Here is an 18,920-nt window from a genome sequence, read left to right as displayed (position 1 = left end):
GTCCACTCTGACCAGTGTTATTTAACACAGTACTGCAAGTCCTAGCCATAGCAATCAGAAATAAAAAGAAATAAAAGATATCCAAATCAGCAAGAAGTAAAATGTTCACTATTTGCAGCTTACATGATACTCTATATAAAACCCAAAAGACTCCCAACAAAGAGCTGCTAAAACTGATACATGAATTCAGTAAAGTTGCAGGATATAAAATCAATATAGACACTTCTATACACCAATAATTAAGCATCAGAAAGAGAAATCAAGCAATCAATCATATTTACAATTGCACTAAAAACAGTAAGATATCTAGTTATAAACCTAACCAAAGAAGTAAAAGATCTGTACTATGAAATCTATAAAACACTGATGAAAGAAACTGAACATGACACACAAATGGAATGACCTTCTATGCTCATGGATTGAAAGAACAAATATTGTTCAAATGTCTGTACTACCCAAAGCAACTACACACATTTAATGCAATTTCTACCAAAATACCAACATTTTTCACAAGAACTAGAACAAATAATTCTAAAATTTGTATGAAACCACAAAAGACCCCAATAACCAAAGAAACCTTCAAAAAGAAAAGCAGAGCTGGAAGCATCACAGTTCTGGACTTGAAGTTATATTACAAAGCTGTAGTGATCAAAACAGTAAGGCACTGGCACAAAAATAGACACACAGATCAATGGAACAGAATCAAAAACTTCAAAGTGAACTCACAACCATATGGTCAGTTAGTCTTTGACAAAGCAATCTTGGACAAATATCCAGTGGGAAAAAGACCACTTCTACAACAAATAGTGTTGGGAAAACTGGACAGCAACATGCAAAAGAATGAAACCGTACCACTTCCTTACACCAGACACAAAAATAAATTAAAATGGATTAAAAACCTAAATGGGAGACCTGAAGCTATAAAAATCCAAGAAGAGACCACAGACAGCCTCTTTGACATCAACTTCTGTCTAGATAGGTCTCCTGAGGCAAGGGAAACAAAAGCAAAAATAAACTATTGGGACTTAAAAGCTTCTGCACCGTGGAGGAAACAACAAAACTAAAAGGCAACCTACAGAATGGGAGAAGATATTTGCAGATGAATTGATAAAGGGCTAGTATCCAAAATCTATAAAGAGCTTATTAAATTCAACACCCAAAAAACAATCCAATTAAATGGGCAGAAGACATGAATAGACATTTTTGCAAAGAAGACAGTACTGATTGATGGTCAACAGACACGTGAAAAGATGCTCAACATCGCTCAACATCACTCATCATCAGGGAAATACAAATCAAAATTACAATGAGGTATCACCTCAAACCTGTCAGAATGGCCAAACTCAAGAACACAGGAAGCAACAGATGTCGGTGAGGATATGGAGAAAGGGGAACCCTCTTATACTGTTGGTGGGAATGTGAACTGGTACAGCCTCTCTGGAAAACTGTGGAGGTTCCTCAAAAGTTAAAAATAGAGCTACCCTACAATGTAGCAGTCACACTACTAGGTATTTACCCAAAGAAGCCAAAAACACTAATTCAAAGGAGTACATGCATCCTTAGATATTTAGAACAGCATTATCTACAATAGCCAAATATGGAAGCAGCCCAAGTGTCCATCAACTGATGAATGGATAAAGAAGATGTGGTATATATATATCCAATGGAGTATTACCCAGCCATAAAAAAGAATGAAATCTTACCACTGGCAACAACATGCATGGAGCTAGACAATATATGCTAAACAAATCAGAAAGACAAAAACCATATGATTTCACTCATATGTTGAATTTAAGAAACAATACATGAGCAAAGGGGGAAAAAAAGAGAGATAAACCAAGAAACAGACTCTTAATTATAGAAAACAAACTGCTGATTACCAGAAGGGAGGTGCAGAGGGGTGGGGGGGGTGGGTAGATGAAATAGATGATAGAGATGAAGGAGTGCACTGGTTATGATGAACACCAGACACCAGGTGATGTATGGAAGTGTTGAATCACTATATTGTACACCTAAAACTAATATTACATGATATCTTAACTGGATTTAAATAAAAACTTTTAAAAAAGTAAATAAAATCTCTAATTTTCTTCACTACCTAGCCCAGCTCCTATAACTAGCCTCCACATGCCAAAGGGAGCACCTAATCCTGTCCAGCATGATCCTCTTAACAGGTGAGTTGTACAAATGTTTGCTGTGAGGCCTTCTGGCCACCCCCTCCTCCCATCTGAGGATACAGCAGCTCACCATCCCCACCTACATCCCAGGAAACCTAATAGCTAATATCCATTTTGCTGCTGATGGAAGGGATCACTATTGTTTGTTAATTGTGGGAAATAGAGGAGGCGGCTTATAACGAGCAGCGCCATCACACCTAGGAGCAGGTGCCACTCACCAGAATCTGATCGGGCACAGCATACTTGGCAATCTTGGTGGCCACTGCTGACTTGAGCTCCTTCACCACTGCATCTGTGTCACCTGTGTTGTCCTTCAACACGATGAAGGCAAATGCACCTGAAAGGAATCAAACTTTCAGGGTGTGTTCCACACCGAACCATCTCCCAAAGCAGAGCATTGTAGACAGTTATAAAAAATCTTAAGGATCTTTAAATCATATGTTGGCAACTTGTAGCAGTTGCCACTTCTAGTTGCAGCCCTAAAGATGAATTTGTTTCATTCAAAGTGGGAAGTCATTCTTTTCTCTAAATGGAAACAATTCTAACAGCTCTCTGAACATCCCAGTGAAGCCCACATGTAGATAAGAACTCCTTTTGGCTCTGGTGTTGACTGCATGGGAACGTCACCGTGGAGGCATGACTCAACCTCTCCTGCTATCCCTGTATCTGTGAAGTAGCCCATAATGTGGGCTGACAGGAGATGTACTATCCAGTCCTGTGACATGGTACATGGAAACATAGCACATGGCAATTAATTTTGTGGGTATGTGTCCAACATGGTGGGCACTAGCCACAGTAGCTCTTTAAATGTAAATGAAATTAAGGTTAAAATGCAGTTCTTTGATCACATAAGCCAGCTGTAGCTTGTGGCTACTGTCCTGGACAGCACAGATGAAGAGCAAAAGCTCCATCTTGGCAGGAAGTTCTGTTGGGCAGTGCTGGCCAATCAATTATTTTAGCATAAACATTAAATTTTGTTTGTCAGTATCCCACCATGTTCCAGAAAGGATTAACAGTGGTTCCCACAGGTATCTACATTCCTTTTCAATCCACCTGGGATCACCTTGCAAATGTGGGACATTAGAGATCCAATTCTATTGTCTCCCCACATGAGTGATCCCAGCACCACCATGGTCAGTCTGTCTTCCCTCATGGCCTGCGGTACTCCTCATACACGAAGCTCCTATGTATGTGCCGCCTGGGTATACTTCCTCCGATCCCACCCCATCTTCATTACTTCTCCCCATGGCACGTGCTGCCTAACCCACTACGTAGTTTCCTCATTACTTGTGTTTATTGCTTATTGTCTGTCTCTCCCCTCTACCCCCTGACCCTCCAGCATGTAAGCTCTATGAGGCAGGACTTTTGCTCACCAAGTTTGGGTTGTAATCAGACAAGACCCAGGGGCTCCCCTCAGTCCAAGTGCAAACACAGGAAATGGGAACAAACAGGTACCAAACAGCTTTTGCTGTTGTTCATGTATTACCAATGAATAGAGGCTCAAAGTTGTTAGAAATCAGAAACGTCTTTCATCATACCCATGATGCACACATTCTTCCCAGCAACCTGATAGGTACTAAAAGGCCTACTGATCCCAGAGTTACTTCGGCTGCAGTTTCTGCTAATGGGGGTGCAAGGTGAACCAAGGCTTCTGAGTGTCACACAAGAGGACCTGTTCCCATCTCTGTCCCCTTCCTATCCCTGACTGCTCTCATGCATTTTCCAGTCTCCTGCCAAGGAAGGGGCAACAGCCTCATGGACGACACATGCTTCTCACAGCAACTGAAAATGCCTTTTCAAAAGTGTTTAAATAAATGTTAAATTTTACAATGGGTCAATCTGGATTAAGTGTTTGAGTAAATACTGGAACCATGGCACACAATGTGGCAGGAAGGCAGATGACATTGGAGGACACTGAAACAGGATGTCCTGACAGTAAGAGGGCAAGCACCCAATCCCAGGCTGCTTGGCCAGGCAGTGAAGGACAGTCTTCCCAGCAGTGCAGTATAGAGTCAGTGAGTGTCCAAGTCACACAGGCCAAGTGAGTGTGGCCACACTGCACTGGGCACTACAATACTCAGGTGACCCTGCCCCTTCCCAGACCCACCCGCTTAGAAACTGGCAGGCCTTGGAACAACATGTGTCTTCCAATAAAGACTATCCTGAGGGACACCTGGGTGAGCTCAGCAGTTGAGCTTCTGCCTTTGGCTCAGGTTGTGATCCTGGGGTCCTAGGATCAAGTCCTGCATCAGGCTCCCCACAGGGAGCCTGCTTCTCCCTCTGTCTGTGTCTCTGCCTCTCCCTCTTTGTCTCTCATGAATAAAATATTTTTTAAAAAAAAGATTATTCTAAAAAAAAAAAAAATTATTCTGATTATCAATCAGCATTCCCCTGGCCTGTCAGCCTGCAGTGGAAACCACAGGTCAAATTCCTACAAAAACATGGGACACCTGGGTGGCTCAGCAGTTGAGCGTCTGCCTTTGGCTTAGGGCATGATCCCGGGGTCCCAGGATAGAGTCCCATGTTGGGCTCCCTGCATGGAGCCTGCTTCTCCCTCTGCCTGTGTCTCTGCCTCTCTCTCTGTCTCTCATGAATAAATAAAGTCTTTTAAAAAAAAACATACACACAAATTCCTACAAAAGTAATCCCAGAGCGACAAGAGGGCCCACTCCGAGGCACTCCTGTCTGCCAGACGCTGTGAGCAGGACAGGGTGTTTCGTGTGAACCCTCCAAAACTGGGCTGCCACACAAATGTGGACATAGGAGGAAATGCCTAAGCACAGCAGGGGCCAAATAGGTCCTGGCTGCTTGTGGATGTGTGTCCTTAAAAGACATCAGAGCTAGGACATTGCAGAAATCTGACCCTCATCTAACATACAAGCTATCGAGTCTCCTTACCCAAAATCTCTACATGGGACAGAAAAAAGCAACAGCTTGACCCATAAAAACCCCTACCACCCACACCCAGGTCCATTCCTTTTACAAAGTGCCACAGTGTGCATGAGACCAGGAATGAAGAACACCTTTTGTGGGCACTCACCCTCTCCTTTGATGTCATGCGGGTAGCCAATGACAGCGGTCTCTGGCACAGCAGGGTGGTTAGCCTGTACAGAACACAAAACAAAACATGCAAATGAACCACCTAAGTCAGCACGCAAGGAGATACAAGGCGTCGTGGACGCACCCAAGCAAAGGAGGCCCAGCTGCTCACCATTGCATCCTCGATCTCTGCCGTCCCCAGCCTGTGGCCACTGATGTTGATGACGTCATCCATCCGCCCTGTGATCTGGTAGTAGCCATCCTCTGTCCGGTATGCCCCATCACCAGTGAAGTAGTGGCCTGCACCACAGCAGAGGAATTCAGCACCAAAACCTTGGAACCAGGACCCGGCAGGGCCCCTATCCGTCCAGGAGGGACACAGCAGGACACACACCAGGGCCTTGCTCAACAGAAGAAAGCTCCGAAGCCCCAGCTCTGCGGACTTCCTGCCTGCCTGCCCTCCTGTCAACCCCTCAGGGAAACGCTTCTCTAGACGGTGCCATCTGGCTGTGTGCTAGGGAAAGGGCAGTGGCTCCAAATCAGCAGAATTCTGACATCACAACTGCAAACATCTGGGGAGTAGATGATATACAAGGAGCGCACCTAAGCATCCCCAAAAGTGACTCTCATTCACAAGCTTAAGAATAAAGAGGATGGGTTCCAATAGGCAAACTGTGTATATAATCTAACCCAATGACATAAAGCAAACCAGGAAAGAGATAAAAAGCCAGAAGAAAATTCGCAGCCAGCCATCATGCCAGTGTTCCAGAGTGATTTCTTCACTCTTCTTTCCTAGTAACCTAAGACATACAGACCAAGGGTCAGGCACTTCAGGCTCTGCATGCACCCCCACTTATACCCCAGGGACTCTTCTCATTCCAGAGACCAGGAGGGTCAGGGAGGGAGAGGAAGCAGGACTCTAACTCCATAGTGTTGCTGCACTACACTCACTCATTGTGACCTTAAAAACATTTTCTGTGCCTATGATTCCCAGTGTATGCAAATGCAATCCACTTTATCTGGCTCACCTGGGTAAGGCTTGAAGTAGGCCTCCATGAATCTCTGGTGGTCTCCATAGATGGTCCTGGCCATGCCTGGCCAGGCCTGGGACAGGCACAGAGCCCCGGAGATGTTACCACCCTCCACGACCTTTCCCTATAGACCCAAAGACACATGTGTGAGAGAATGCACAGATTCTGCTTGAGAAGCAAAGAACCAATGTTCTGAGAAATGACAGAGGGAAGCATCAAAGAAATACATGAAAAACAGAAATGTGAAAAATGACAAGCATGCCTCCAAAGGAACTGCCTTTCTCCACTGTAAGGAACCAGTCTGTGAGGGCTTCCAGGAGGACCCTGGGCTCACCTCATGCAGTGATTTCAACTATGTGTCCCTGAGGAGATGCTGCAGTGAATGCTCCACCTTCTGCCCCCTACCACAGCCAGGCACGTGTGATGTGAGTCAGCGGGCAGAGGAGGCCAGGAGGACAGACAGTGCCAGGAGCTCTCCAGGGCATGTGTGCAGGAAGGGCATGCCTCTGCAAGGCCCTTACCTTCTCGTCCATGAGCACTGGGACAATGCCAAAAAAAGGCCTCATCGCCATGCCAGGGAGGATCTCTGCCCCTTCTTCTGAGGGCCGTGGTGCAATGCAGATGCCACCCGTTTCTGCAGGGAGAATGGGGAAGAAATGCAGGCTGGGCCTAAGGGCTAGAGATGTTAATCTAGACCATGCCATCAAAGGGTCCATGGAAGACACACAAGTGCTCTTTCAGGGTGGGAGGTGGATATTTGTCCCTGTTTGGCCCCCAGTGACATAAAGATATCTTTCTGAGACAAGACCAGACTTAGGTTCTGGTCCTTTCATCTGCAGAAACAAGATGCAGGCCCACGGCAGAGGAGCCAGTCCTAGGAGCTGCAGTACTCCACGGAGGCAGGTGCTGCCTCCCCTCATCCTTGGCTCTGCAGCAAAGGACAGAGCCCACCTACTTGCATAGGAAGACAGGAAATGAGTTGCTTCTGGGCGCGCGCACGTGCACGCATACACACACACACACACATACACAAACTATGTAAAGCAATACCCACAATTGTTCTCAAGTATTTCTTTGGCACTTCCCTCTATCAGCCTGTATGGAAATGCCTCACAAGACTCACTTGTAGAGTCTCCATCCTGGGCCTTCCCAAATGGAGGACAGAGCTATTTGCAACCTCACTTTATGACTTCTTGAAGAACGAGATCCCAGTTGGCTACATTTATTACATCAGTGGTAGTCTATTGCCCTGAACATCCTAATAAGTCAGATATCCCAGAGGAGAGGGGGCAAAGCAAAACAAAATGGCACAGGAAAAAGAAAATGGCCTTTCTCACTAAAATCTAAATTTAGAGTCTGGTCCTTTACAATAGGGCCCATTTGCATCAGACATACTTGTGTTGGGCATGTGGCCCCTACAGGGAAAAAGAACATTTAGCTAATCACCTACTACCTTTCAGGCCTTGGACAATATACAGCACTTGTATCACCTCTTTCTATACTTTCTATGCTGTAGTGGAGCATCCCCATTTCACAGATGAGGAACCCAAGGCTCAGAGAAATCATTACACATCCTTGAGTCTTACAGCTACAAGCCAGCAGCCAGGCTCTGACTCTCCTTCCAGACACTGGGTTTTCCAACCACCACATATGCATGGGGCTGAGGCATTAGTGGTGTTGGATGGCAATCACAGAGCCTCACTCACACTCGACCCTACAAAACTCAGGCTCAGCCACAGGTCCTCATGTGCTGTCTGCACAGCAAGCAAGCCTGGCACCAGGTTCCAAAGTCATGCCTGGACCCCTTCTCCTCAGGGATTCTCACCTGTCTGCCACCAGGTGTCCACCAGCGTGCATCTGCCGTCCCCCACCACTTTGTGGAGCCACTCCCAAGCCTCGAAGTTGATTGGTTCTCCCACTGAAATCACACACAAAAGGAAAAACAATATAATAAATCTCAATAAATCTGAAACCAAAAAGGATAGGTTTTTATAAGGAAAACAGCTCTGTAATTTCCCTAAAGGACATAAAAGGAAACTAAAAAGGCAGTGAGATTCATCACATTAACGGCTGCCAATGAAAACAAACTGCAAGATATTTTCACCATCAGGTGAAAAATTAAAAAGTTGGCAAGAATGTAGGAGAAACTATCACATACACTACAGGAGTATAATTTGATATGCAATTGGGGAGCAACTGGATGTTTCTCTTGATATTAAGAAGTGCATACTTGATACAACTCCTTAGAAAACTGTGGTTGAATCTACTAAAGCTAAATCTACATTTATCCTATTATTAAAAGCATCCCTCCTGGTTAAAAACCTACAGAAAAGGGGGATCCCTGGGTGGCTCAGCGGTTTAGCGCCTGCATTTGGCCCAGGGCGTGATCCTGTTGTCCCGGGATCGAGTCCCGCATCAGGCTCCCTGCATGGAGCCTGTGTCTCTGTGTCTCTCATGAATAAATAAATAAAATATTTTTTAAAAAACTACAGAAAAGAATATATATGTGCTCACATACAGAGATGATCACAGCAGTTAAAAACAAAAACTGCCATCAAGAGGGGAATGGAGAAATAAACTGTGGTATATTCATGTGATATACAGGCACAAGAACACACAAACCACTGCAAACACACAGCAGGGCTGACCTGACAGTCATGCCCCTATAGGCACAAGAGTGGCACATACCACATGAGCCCATGTGTACAAAGTTCAAGAACAAGTAAATCAATCTATGCTGACAGTGGTCAAACAGTGGTTGTGACTGGGGGTGACTGACCTTCTGGGGTCTGGAAATTTCTACAGCTTGATCTGGGTAATTTTATATACATGTACACAGTCAATAGTTGGACCACACAGGGGTTGGAGGCACCAGCATCCCATGTAGTCAAAATTCTGAGTATAACTTTGACCCCTCTAAACTACTAATCACCTACTGTTGACCAGAAGCCTCACCAATACCATAGCCACTTACCCTGTATTTTATATGTTGTATGTGTTACATACTGTATTCTTACAATAAAGTAAGCTAAAGATAAAAAAATATTAAGAAAATAATAAAACACATTTATAGTCCTGCACTGCATTTATTGAAAAAAATCCATGTGTAAATAGGCCACCCAATTCAAACCCATGTTGTTCAAAGGTCAACCATATGTATAGGTAACAACTGTTACATGTATACATATATATGTATACACACACACACACACACACACACACGCACTTGTACCCTATGACTACCCCCCAATTTCTCAGTGTCTACCTACCATGACCTCAACATCTGTGTCCCCCTAAGATTTCATACGTTGAAATCCTAACCCCCAAAGATGATAGTATCAGGAGGTAAGGCCTTTGGGAGGTCATGAAGCCCTGAGGAATGGGATTAGTGCTCTTATAAAACAGACCACACCAAGCTCCCTCCTCCCTTCAACCATGTGAGGACACAGAGAGAAGGCATCTATGAACCCAGGAAGGGGGCCCTCACCAGAAAGCAACCATGCTGGCACCTTGACCTTGGGACTTCCAGGCCTCCACAACTGTGAGAAAGAAGTTCCTGTTGTTTATAAGCCACCCAGTCGAAAGATGAATGGATAAAGAAAATGTGGTCTATGTATACAATGGGACATTCCTCAGCCATTAGAAATGACAAATACCCACCATTTGCTTCGACATGGATGGAACTGGAGGGTATTATGCTGAGTGAAGTAAGTCAGTCGGAGAAGAACAAACATTATATGGTCTCATTCATTTGGGGAATATAAAAAAATAGTGAAAGGGAATAAAGGGGAAAGGAGAAAAAATGAGTGGGAAATATCAGAAAGGGAGACAGAATATGAGAGACTCCTAACTCTGGGAAACGAACTAGGGGTGGTGGAAGGGGAGGTGGGCGGGGGGGGGTCACCCAGTCAGGTCACCACTGACTGGGTGACGGGCACTGAGGTGGACACTTGACAGGATGAGCACTGGGTGTTATTCTATATGTTGGCAAATTGAACACCAATAAAAAATAAATTTAAATCAAAAAAAAAAAAAAAAGCCACCCAGTCAGTGGTATTTTGTTATAGCAACCCCAATGGCTAAACTACTACCCTAACGAAACAGCCATACAAGACTGGCACTCGGCCAGAACTTGCCAGCTTAGACGTACTGCTGCTTAAACAGTGAAATACTCTCATGCCGGTTGCCTCTTGCTCAGGACCACCCACGAGGCAGCAAGTAGAGGAGGCCTGACCTGGTGGGGGCCTCCCATGCTGGTCACATGGGCACTGGGTGTTGTGTGCACTACCCCTGCACTCACCCACACCCACGCCCACAAGGAGGTAAGAAGAAGCCATGAGATAAGCTGAAAACTTCCAACAGCCCGGATCTCCAACCACATGGTCAACACTACCAGACCACACCCACGGCAACCACCACTCGAGGATAAAATTAAGTTCTCAAACCACAGAGCAGAGCCATATGGAAAACTACATGCTGCTGAGGTCAAATAAACACTAGGATGATAGCACAGTGTGATCATGTTCACATTAAAGACATCTTGGAACCACGCTGTATCTGTCCCAGGAACGTAACTGTGCAGAAGGCCTCAGAAGGTGCACAAGTAGCAGGGTCACCTGGAGCAGCACTCACAGGGGACGTCAGCTTTCATGACCATGTTCCAATTTTTTCTTCCTAACAAGAGGATAGCTGTGTGTTGCTTATGAAATTAAAAAGTTAAAAAATAAATCTTAACACAAATCTTGGGGCTGAAGTCCTGAGTAAGCTGGATTCTGCTGGCTAGGAGGATTAAATGAAGTCAATGCTCCCACAGCCTGGTGTGCTGTGAGGACTAATCCAGCCACCTGGAAGTAGCTCAAGCTGTGGAAGCGTAGTGAGAGACCAGCACCACACTGGCCCTGGCCAAGGCACTAAGCTTACTGGTTCATGGTCTCCTCCGTTTCCCCCATGCAAGGAGATGCCAGGTGCTGTTTACCTGCCTGTCACCACTGCTTCTTGATAGCCAGGCCCCAGGAAAAGCCCTGTAGGACTCTGCAGTTGGGGCTGGTTATTTGGCAGGAATGTGCCTCCAAGACCAACAAAATACAGAGTCCAGGGAGGGCTCTAGGTGTGCTTCCTGGTGGCGAGCTGTGCCACACCTGCTCTAAGAGAGCAAGTGGATCTGGTTACGTATGGCCTGGCTGGCAGAGGGGATGCCTGGCTGGGACAGGACATGCACCCCCACTCTAATGCAGCTGCTGGGCACCTCCTTCTGAAGCACTCAGAGCACATGCCTTATCATTGGGGTCCTTGTGAAAGTCTTCCTTAGTAGCCAATTCTCGTGAGTGCAGCTGGAAAACCAAACCTCCCTTAACCCCTACCCTGACCTAACTCCTGGGCCCATTCAGGTGGCCTGCAGATGGCATCTGGAGGATCTGAATTTCTGTGGCCCTCTACTTGCCCTCCGTCCCCAAGCTTTGCCTGGCCCAGAGTGCAGGGGCACATCACAGCCCCTATGGTATGGAGGGAAGGTCTTTTCCATCCACATGGCTCCCTTCAGGACATGCAGGCTTCACCCTCCACAGCTTAAATGTGCCAAGAGATGCATCTCAGACTCACCCTCTAGAAAGGGGCCCCAAACTCTGCTGACCCCACCTGGAAAATTCAAAAGTACTTGGTCATCCGGATACCAGGTGACCCTAACCAGAAGGCAGACCCTGAGGACAGGGGAGCTAGGCACCTGAAAACATGTCTCCCAGGCAAAGATACAGGCCATCCTGGGCAGGAGGCAGCACTGCTGGGTAGCATCTGCCCTGGAGATGCCAGCATCTGGGTGTCGAGCCCTCAGTGCACCACCTAGGCCTCCTGCTCATGGGCCTGCCACTCAGCTTCAAGGTGAGCAGCCAACCCTCACTGACCCTCACTGCCCCACACTGGGGTGCTGAGGACACAGATGGCTGGGACTTGGAGAGCCCACCACCCAGTGAAACAGTCAGCATGAGAACAGATATCCCAGAAGAACATATAGATGTGTCTGAGAGCAGAGAGCCTGAGGTCCAGAGCAGCCAGGGAACTCCACCGGAGAAGGTTCACAGAGAAGGGCCCTGAAGAAGGATGGAGTCCTCAGAAGTGGGGAGGGGCAGCAAGGCACTGCAGGCAAGGGAACAGAATGAACCAGCGCACTAAGACCTGTTATAGCGCTGCACACGAACGTCACTGAGGAGTGACATGTACATGTGGACCTGAGCTCCCTTCCTCATGGCTTCATTTGGCAGCAAGACTCATCCCTGGTAGCACCTGCCCCACATGCTTCCTTTGTGAAAAACCACCAAACAGATCCAAGTATTCACCCAAGGAGCACAGAGGGCTTCCCTACCCTTGTTTTCCCTACTGACAACATGTGTAGGGGCAGAAATGAAATGAATCAGGAAAAAAGAGAGAGAAAAGGCATGGGTACCTTCCACCCTGCCCGTATCATCTGAACTAACCCCACATCACCTTTCCAAAATGCTTTTGTATGACTTGGTAACATCTATCAAAATCATAAGTGGAGACAATTTTTGGTCTCACAACCCTCTGCCTTAGAAATACCTACAGCCAGAACAGCACACAAACACAGAATGGTGTTTACCAGTCCTTGGGACCAGTCGGCACCCAGCATAGGGAAACACCTTTGTGAACCATGCTCAATTCCCACGCTGCAATCCTAGGCAGCCACTAATGAAGACTGGGGCCACTTTACCAGATTTTCATAATAAAGATGAAGCACAGAATTCAGGCACAGAAACATCCAGAATGTTGTGCCCCAGACTATTATCAGCTGGGGCCTCCAGGAAGCTTCTTACGGGCAGGGACGTCTGCTTCCTATTCAGTCTGGCACTGTTTGAATTCACCACAGACACAGCCACACAGCTGTCACGATCAAAGCCATCTACAAGCCTGCACTGACTCTGCCACATGGCACGCACCCTCTCCTGCAGCATGGCAGGCCACTCACCTGACCCCAGGGTCCTCAGGGAAGAGCGGTCATACTTCTTCACCCAGGAGTCGCCGTATTTCAACAACAGCCGGACAGCCGTCGGGGCCCCATAGAACTGATTGATCTTTAACCTCTGCACCATCTCCCAGTATCGACCTACAGAAGGGCCCAAGTTCAGTCAGTCTGAGCCCACCGGACATTATCTAACTTATTTAGATATCAGTCAACAGTTACTGGGCACTGGATACATGCAAACACCTGTGTTCACAGAAATGGAACCCCAATACCCATCAATGGGATGGGAACGGAGCCCTCTGAGAGGGAGTTCCCTGTGGCAACCATTTCCTAGCACACCCCACATTTGGAAGGCTGGCACATTTGGAAACAGCCTTCACCTGGCTCTAGGCACTTGTATTCACATGGTGTATCCCAGAAGATATAGCAAGGATCAGTTCAAAGGGATATCACTGTGAATTTTTAAAATAACCCGTGTAGCACTAACAGAACTTGTGCTCAGTCACACTTAAATGATCTCTAAGGGGGTGATTTATAATAATGCTTCCCCTGGAACAGTGGCAGCTGCCACTGAGTGAGCCCTGGGGCACAGGGCAATTGTCCAGCATACACACAAACTCCTGGTTTCCCACAAACCCCCACAACTTGCTACCGTGGCTCTTACACACAGAATGAACTGAGCTTTGAGGGGTGGAAGTGACGTACATGAGATCATACATTCTTCCTAGAGTGCATCTAGCCCATCAGGAGGCTAGAGAGGCATAGGGAAGGTGTCAAAGAAGTTGCACACACATCACTGTTCAAGCTGTGGAATGCCTGGCAAGAGCCTCCTGGCAGGGCCACCACCATTTGACTGCATTACAGCAAACACTTAGGGTTTTGTGCTGTCTTGGAGGAAGATGCCAAGGTGAGATGTGGGTCCTCAAAGTGATCTCAACTCATGGAGGTTGCTCCAGGCCACAGGCAACACTCTCTGACAGATGGCCCTGAAGGCACAGGCAGCAGAGCTGGACAAAGTCCCCTCTGTCTGGGATAACAGGAGGTTGGCAGCTGGCCTGGGTGTTTAAAAAGGGCTGGATCTGATCAGGTGGCCAGAGACATGAGAGGAACAGTTCTAAAGGGATAGCCCAAGGCACCCAGTTTGCTAGAAGGACAGGAATGCTAGAGTGGGTTGTCCTGAGATGCCTTCCAGTGACAAATCAGACTGCCATCTATTGCTCATCTGATCTCAGTGCAGACATTGCCCCTGGTCCCAGGCCATGTGGTAGGGCAAGGCTCAGCAGCTATGCCACAGGACCACTAGGACCATAGCCAGACCAGAGCAAGGGCCTCTACTCCACCCTCCTGTGAACATCTCCTCCTTCCTCAAGCTCCCTCCTGGAGACCCTCTATGGGTCCCCAGTCCTCACCAGCATCGGGGTAAACCGGGGTGCTCTCAAAAAGGACGCTGGTTGCTCCATTGCACAGAGGTCCGTACACCACATAGCTGTGTCCTGTGATCCAGCCAATGTCAGCCACACAGCCAAAGACGTCACCTGGCCGGTAGTCAAACACAAGCTGCAGAAACAGGAGAGGCCATCAGGAGCATGTCACTCCACGTCCCCACATGTCTGTAAATGCAAAACACAGCTGCTCCTAAGGCCACCAAGAGCAGAAAGAATAAGTGCACTCCCAGGGTTCCATGTAGCCACAGCAGTGACAAGACAGAGTTACTGCTACACACAGCACTCTCTCACAGACCACAGTGAAAGAAGCCAGACCCCAGGTGTATACCGCATGAGCCCCCGCCAAGCAAAGTGGATCTGTAAGCTGGAGGTCGTGCTTGTACCAGCCCTGCTCAGGGACTGCCTGCCAGGGCCCTGCCAGTGCCTCCAGGAGCTGGAGATACACCACATCCTGATGCAGGTGGTGGCCTCATGTGTACCACTGGTAAAACCTCATCGCGTTGTATGTCTAAAGTAAGGGCAGCTTTCTGCATTAAGTTATACCACAATCTTTTCAGATCCCTTAAAAATTGCTAAAGAAGAAAGCCAAAAAGACCAAGAAAAGCTTCAAGCAGCATCAGCTTCTGAGAGCCTGAGCAGAGAGCCACATATATATATCTCCTGCATTCTTATCACAAAGTCCAACCTGAGCCCCACCCGCCTCTGGATCCAAATGCCCTATGCAGGAAACACAGAGGATAGAGGGACAAACCGCTGGGTGCCACAAAAAGTCTAAGGAAATGGAAGGGATGGAGGAGGAGGACCAACAGGTTAAAAAAGGCTTAAAAGACTTCTCAAAAAACCATCAGAGGGGAGGAGTAAGCTACAGTATCAGGGGATGTATGTTGGGCAACAAAGCTAGAAGTGCAGAAACCCGGGACAGTGACGCTATCAAAGTCAGGATATGGGGAGGGGGTGTGGTCAGACAGGCAGGGAAGGGCTTCTATGACTGAAGTGGGGCTTGCCTTCTAATAATTCATTAAGCCACACATTTGATTTGGATGGTTTTCTGGTTTCTATTCTGTATTGTTCTATTTTGCAATAAAAAAATCTTTAAATCTCTGGATGAGTGGCCCAGTTTCTTGCTACGAAGATGAACCCTGAGATTCTCCGGAGTCCCCATACAGCACAGTGATCTTGAGACAGCCAGGGCCCGGTGCAGGTGTGTCCCACGGAGGAGGGAGGATTCTTTCAGGGAGGACTGTGCTTTCACTGACTGGAGAATTGGGACACCGATACCCAAAGCTCCACAGCATTCTGGGACTGAAAGGATTTTCAGTACAACTTGAACCCAAATTGCCAACTCTTTCATGGGGCTAGAGACTTCTCTCCCCGCAGTTCTAGAAAGGGGAGCAAGTGCCTGGGGCCAGCCAGGCTCCAAAGGGCCCAGCAGGCAGCCAGGGCCCTGACCCTCTGAGACACATCTCCAAACTCTGCTCACATCCGTCATCCTTTCAGAGCCCACTGTCCTTCTCCCTGAAGAACCCACAATCCTAATGTCCTCTACATGTGTGCATACTTTTATCTTACAGAAGGCTGAAAGTTTCTACTCCTAATGCTTCAAAAAAAAAAAAAATCTCTTATTGCAATGAGAAATTCAAAAGACACCTATACCCTGACTTCTTTTGCTCATGTAGACTGGGTCCTGGTAACCCTTTGACAATACAAAAACTAATCTCTAACCCTATTATAGCTTAGCTTCCCTAAGCTCACTTAACTTAACTGTAAACTGTTAACTTCACTGTAAACCAGTGGGAAAATTTTGGTCTACTCTGTTGAAGTTCTTGGTATTTGGTCTCAGTAGTTAAATTTCCCAAGGTATTTTCACTTGATGTGTCAATCTTTGCAACACTGCCACCAAGAGCTGAGGAAGGATGGGGTTTTCCAGAGAACACTGAGGTCAAGAAAGGTTCTGTGGCATGCTCAAGGTCATCCAGTGAGAAGATAACTGCTATAATACGGATTTGGGTTCAGGTAATACCTTGTCTGTTCAGCTTGAATCTATACCATATGTCTTTCTGGCTCACTTTCAACATTTTTCGTCCTGGGTATGAGTGGCTGCCAGTGGAATGGGTGCATCGCCACTCAGACTATGTCATGTGTAGTGTGCATGCCTACTACGTGCCTCCCAGCACCTGCTGCTTGCCACACTCATTCATGAGCTCACCCCCTATGTGACCATGCCTGGCCAATCAGCACCACCTCCACCCCAGCCACAGTGACTGGGTCAGAATGGGGCCCTGGACTGCAACCAGGCCAGTGATTTTGCTGGGATTGTGAGGTTCTCTCTAGCCCCTGGGGAGGGATGTGGTCAGCACAGAGGAAGGAGGCCAAGGCAGGAAAGACAGCACCACCCAGGACCAATGTCTGAGCCCTTCCTGGATAACCCTGGGATGGCTGGTTACCTGGCCAGTCAGTTCCCTTTGCTGCTGGCACCAGCTAGAGCAGAGTTTCGCTTTTTGTGACAGGTCCATAAACTCTATCTTAAAACCAAATCTTACCTGGGAAGTGAAACTATTCCCCAAGTGACCAGGGATGCCAATTAAACCACAACCGCCCACAATTCCCCCACATTCAAATAAGTGCTGATTTTTAAATGCATTTATTAGAATAAAAATATGCCATACCATCTGCTTTATAGGCCCTAGAGGGTAGTCCACTATTTTCCGTATACTGAACTTAAGTTTCCTTAGAAAAATAAATATTTTTCTAATTTTACTTTTAAAATGTGGCCCTAATGAACAAACCCCACATTACCTGTGGGGGTGTACCAAACTGTTTTACTTTCTTTTTTTTTAATACCAAGAGAGGAAAAAAAGATCTTTTAAGTAGCAGTAAGCATTTTAACATGTAAAAGCAACCTATCCATCTCTACACAATTGAGTTGTAAATTATAATCGTAACATTTTTCACGGAGGAAGGGGGCCAGGAAGGCCTAAGCTCCTGGGCCCTGGAGTGTCACAATGCAGCTGTACCAGGTTGTGCATCCAACCTGGGGAAGGGCTCAAGTCCTTCAGAGGAGATACCAGTACCGAGGGGCTAAAGGCCAGCAGTGAGCTACAGACCAGAAACCTAGATGAGCACAGAAACTCAGTCCCCACACCAACTTACTCACTGTGTCAGTGCCACAACTCACAGCATTAGGAGATGCATTAGCCCCTCACACAGACGGGCACCAGGTCATAATAGGAGTTCTAGCCTCATCCAGCCTCTGGCTCCCTACTCAGAGCCCTGCACAGAGGCACAGCACCTGTCACCCCAACACACCAAGGAGCATACCTTGTGTGTTAGGGCAGCATACAGCAGGTAGCCCGCCTGGGTGTGGACGAGTCCCTTGGGCGTCCCAGTGCTCCCTGAAGTGTACAGCAAGAAAAGCATGTCCTCACTGCCCATGCTCTCTGGGGCACACACAGGATCCTCCTTGGCCATCTCCTGTAAGGGGGAAGACATAAACGGCCCCATCCAAGGCAGTTACCCTCTGCCCCCATTTACCCTTTCTGAGAACCCCTCTTACCTGGCCGCTACAGGACCTGGCAGACTGGGTTTAGTTCACCTTCTCTACCCTACCCTAGTTCAACTCCAGATGCAGAGAGAGCACAAAATAAAAGGAAGGATCTGATCATTTCTGTTATATTAAGTGTCTCAGTATGTTTGTGGTATTTGAGTTCCACCTTCCCAACCACGATGTAAGTCCATCAGTTACCACTAGGGAACCCTGAGCGCCTCTAGGGGACCCAGGTTGAGGACCACAGTCTGACAAAACTCAGACCCAGTTAACCCAATAATTACCTCTCCTCCTCCAACTGTACAAAGTGAGGCAAACCTACCTGCTCGAGAGGGATGTCCAGATGCCCCATGTGGACCTTGTTGTCCGTCCTGTGAGCCACCAGGACATGCTGGACGGTCGGGCAGTGCTTCACGGCTTCATCCACGATCTTCTTCAGCTCCACCACGCGCCCTCCCCGGAGTCCTTGGTTGAAGGTGATGACCACCTTGCACTTGGCTAATGGAGACAAAAAGGTATGCTGACATCTGCCCTGGGCACTTTCCCAGAGGAGAGGCCGTCACACCGTCCTTGGCCACAGCCACCGTGGTGGCAGAGCATCACCAAGATGCTGAGACCAAGCCCCAACATGTCCCATGTGCCCCAGCCCTGTGCAGGGTCAAGAAGCTTCAGTGTCCAGAAAACAGAGGCCACACCCCCAGGGGGTACCAG

General features: G+C 47.4%; 1 protein-coding gene across 1 annotated transcript in view; it reads right to left on the bottom strand.

Moving 5' to 3' along the window:
- ACSS1 (acyl-CoA synthetase short chain family member 1) overlaps positions 1 to 18,920 on the bottom strand; it is a 58,462-nt gene that overhangs the window by 6,418 nt on the left and 33,124 nt on the right. Inside the window, exons 4-13 of the mRNA XM_072793623.1 lie at positions 18,532 to 18,707; positions 17,984 to 18,136; positions 14,630 to 14,777; positions 13,224 to 13,361; positions 8,073 to 8,165; positions 6,769 to 6,881; positions 6,245 to 6,371; positions 5,389 to 5,516; positions 5,218 to 5,281; positions 2,396 to 2,514 (exon numbers count right to left, since the gene is read on the bottom strand). Of these exons, the coding sequence (XP_072649724.1) occupies positions 2,396 to 2,514; positions 5,218 to 5,281; positions 5,389 to 5,516; positions 6,245 to 6,371; positions 6,769 to 6,881; positions 8,073 to 8,165; positions 13,224 to 13,361; positions 14,630 to 14,777; positions 17,984 to 18,136; positions 18,532 to 18,707 (1,259 nt within the window). The remainder of the gene's footprint in view (positions 1 to 2,395; positions 2,515 to 5,217; positions 5,282 to 5,388; positions 5,517 to 6,244; positions 6,372 to 6,768; positions 6,882 to 8,072; positions 8,166 to 13,223; positions 13,362 to 14,629; positions 14,778 to 17,983; positions 18,137 to 18,531; positions 18,708 to 18,920) is intronic.

The sequence above is a fragment of the Canis lupus genome, chromosome 22 (genome assembly GCF_048164855.1).
Source record: "Canis lupus baileyi chromosome 22, mCanLup2.hap1, whole genome shotgun sequence".
In the NCBI taxonomy this organism is placed as follows: Eukaryota; Metazoa; Chordata; class Mammalia; order Carnivora; family Canidae; genus Canis; species Canis lupus.
Note: the sequence above shows the minus strand (reverse complement) of the source record. Positions and strands in the feature narration are given on the sequence as shown.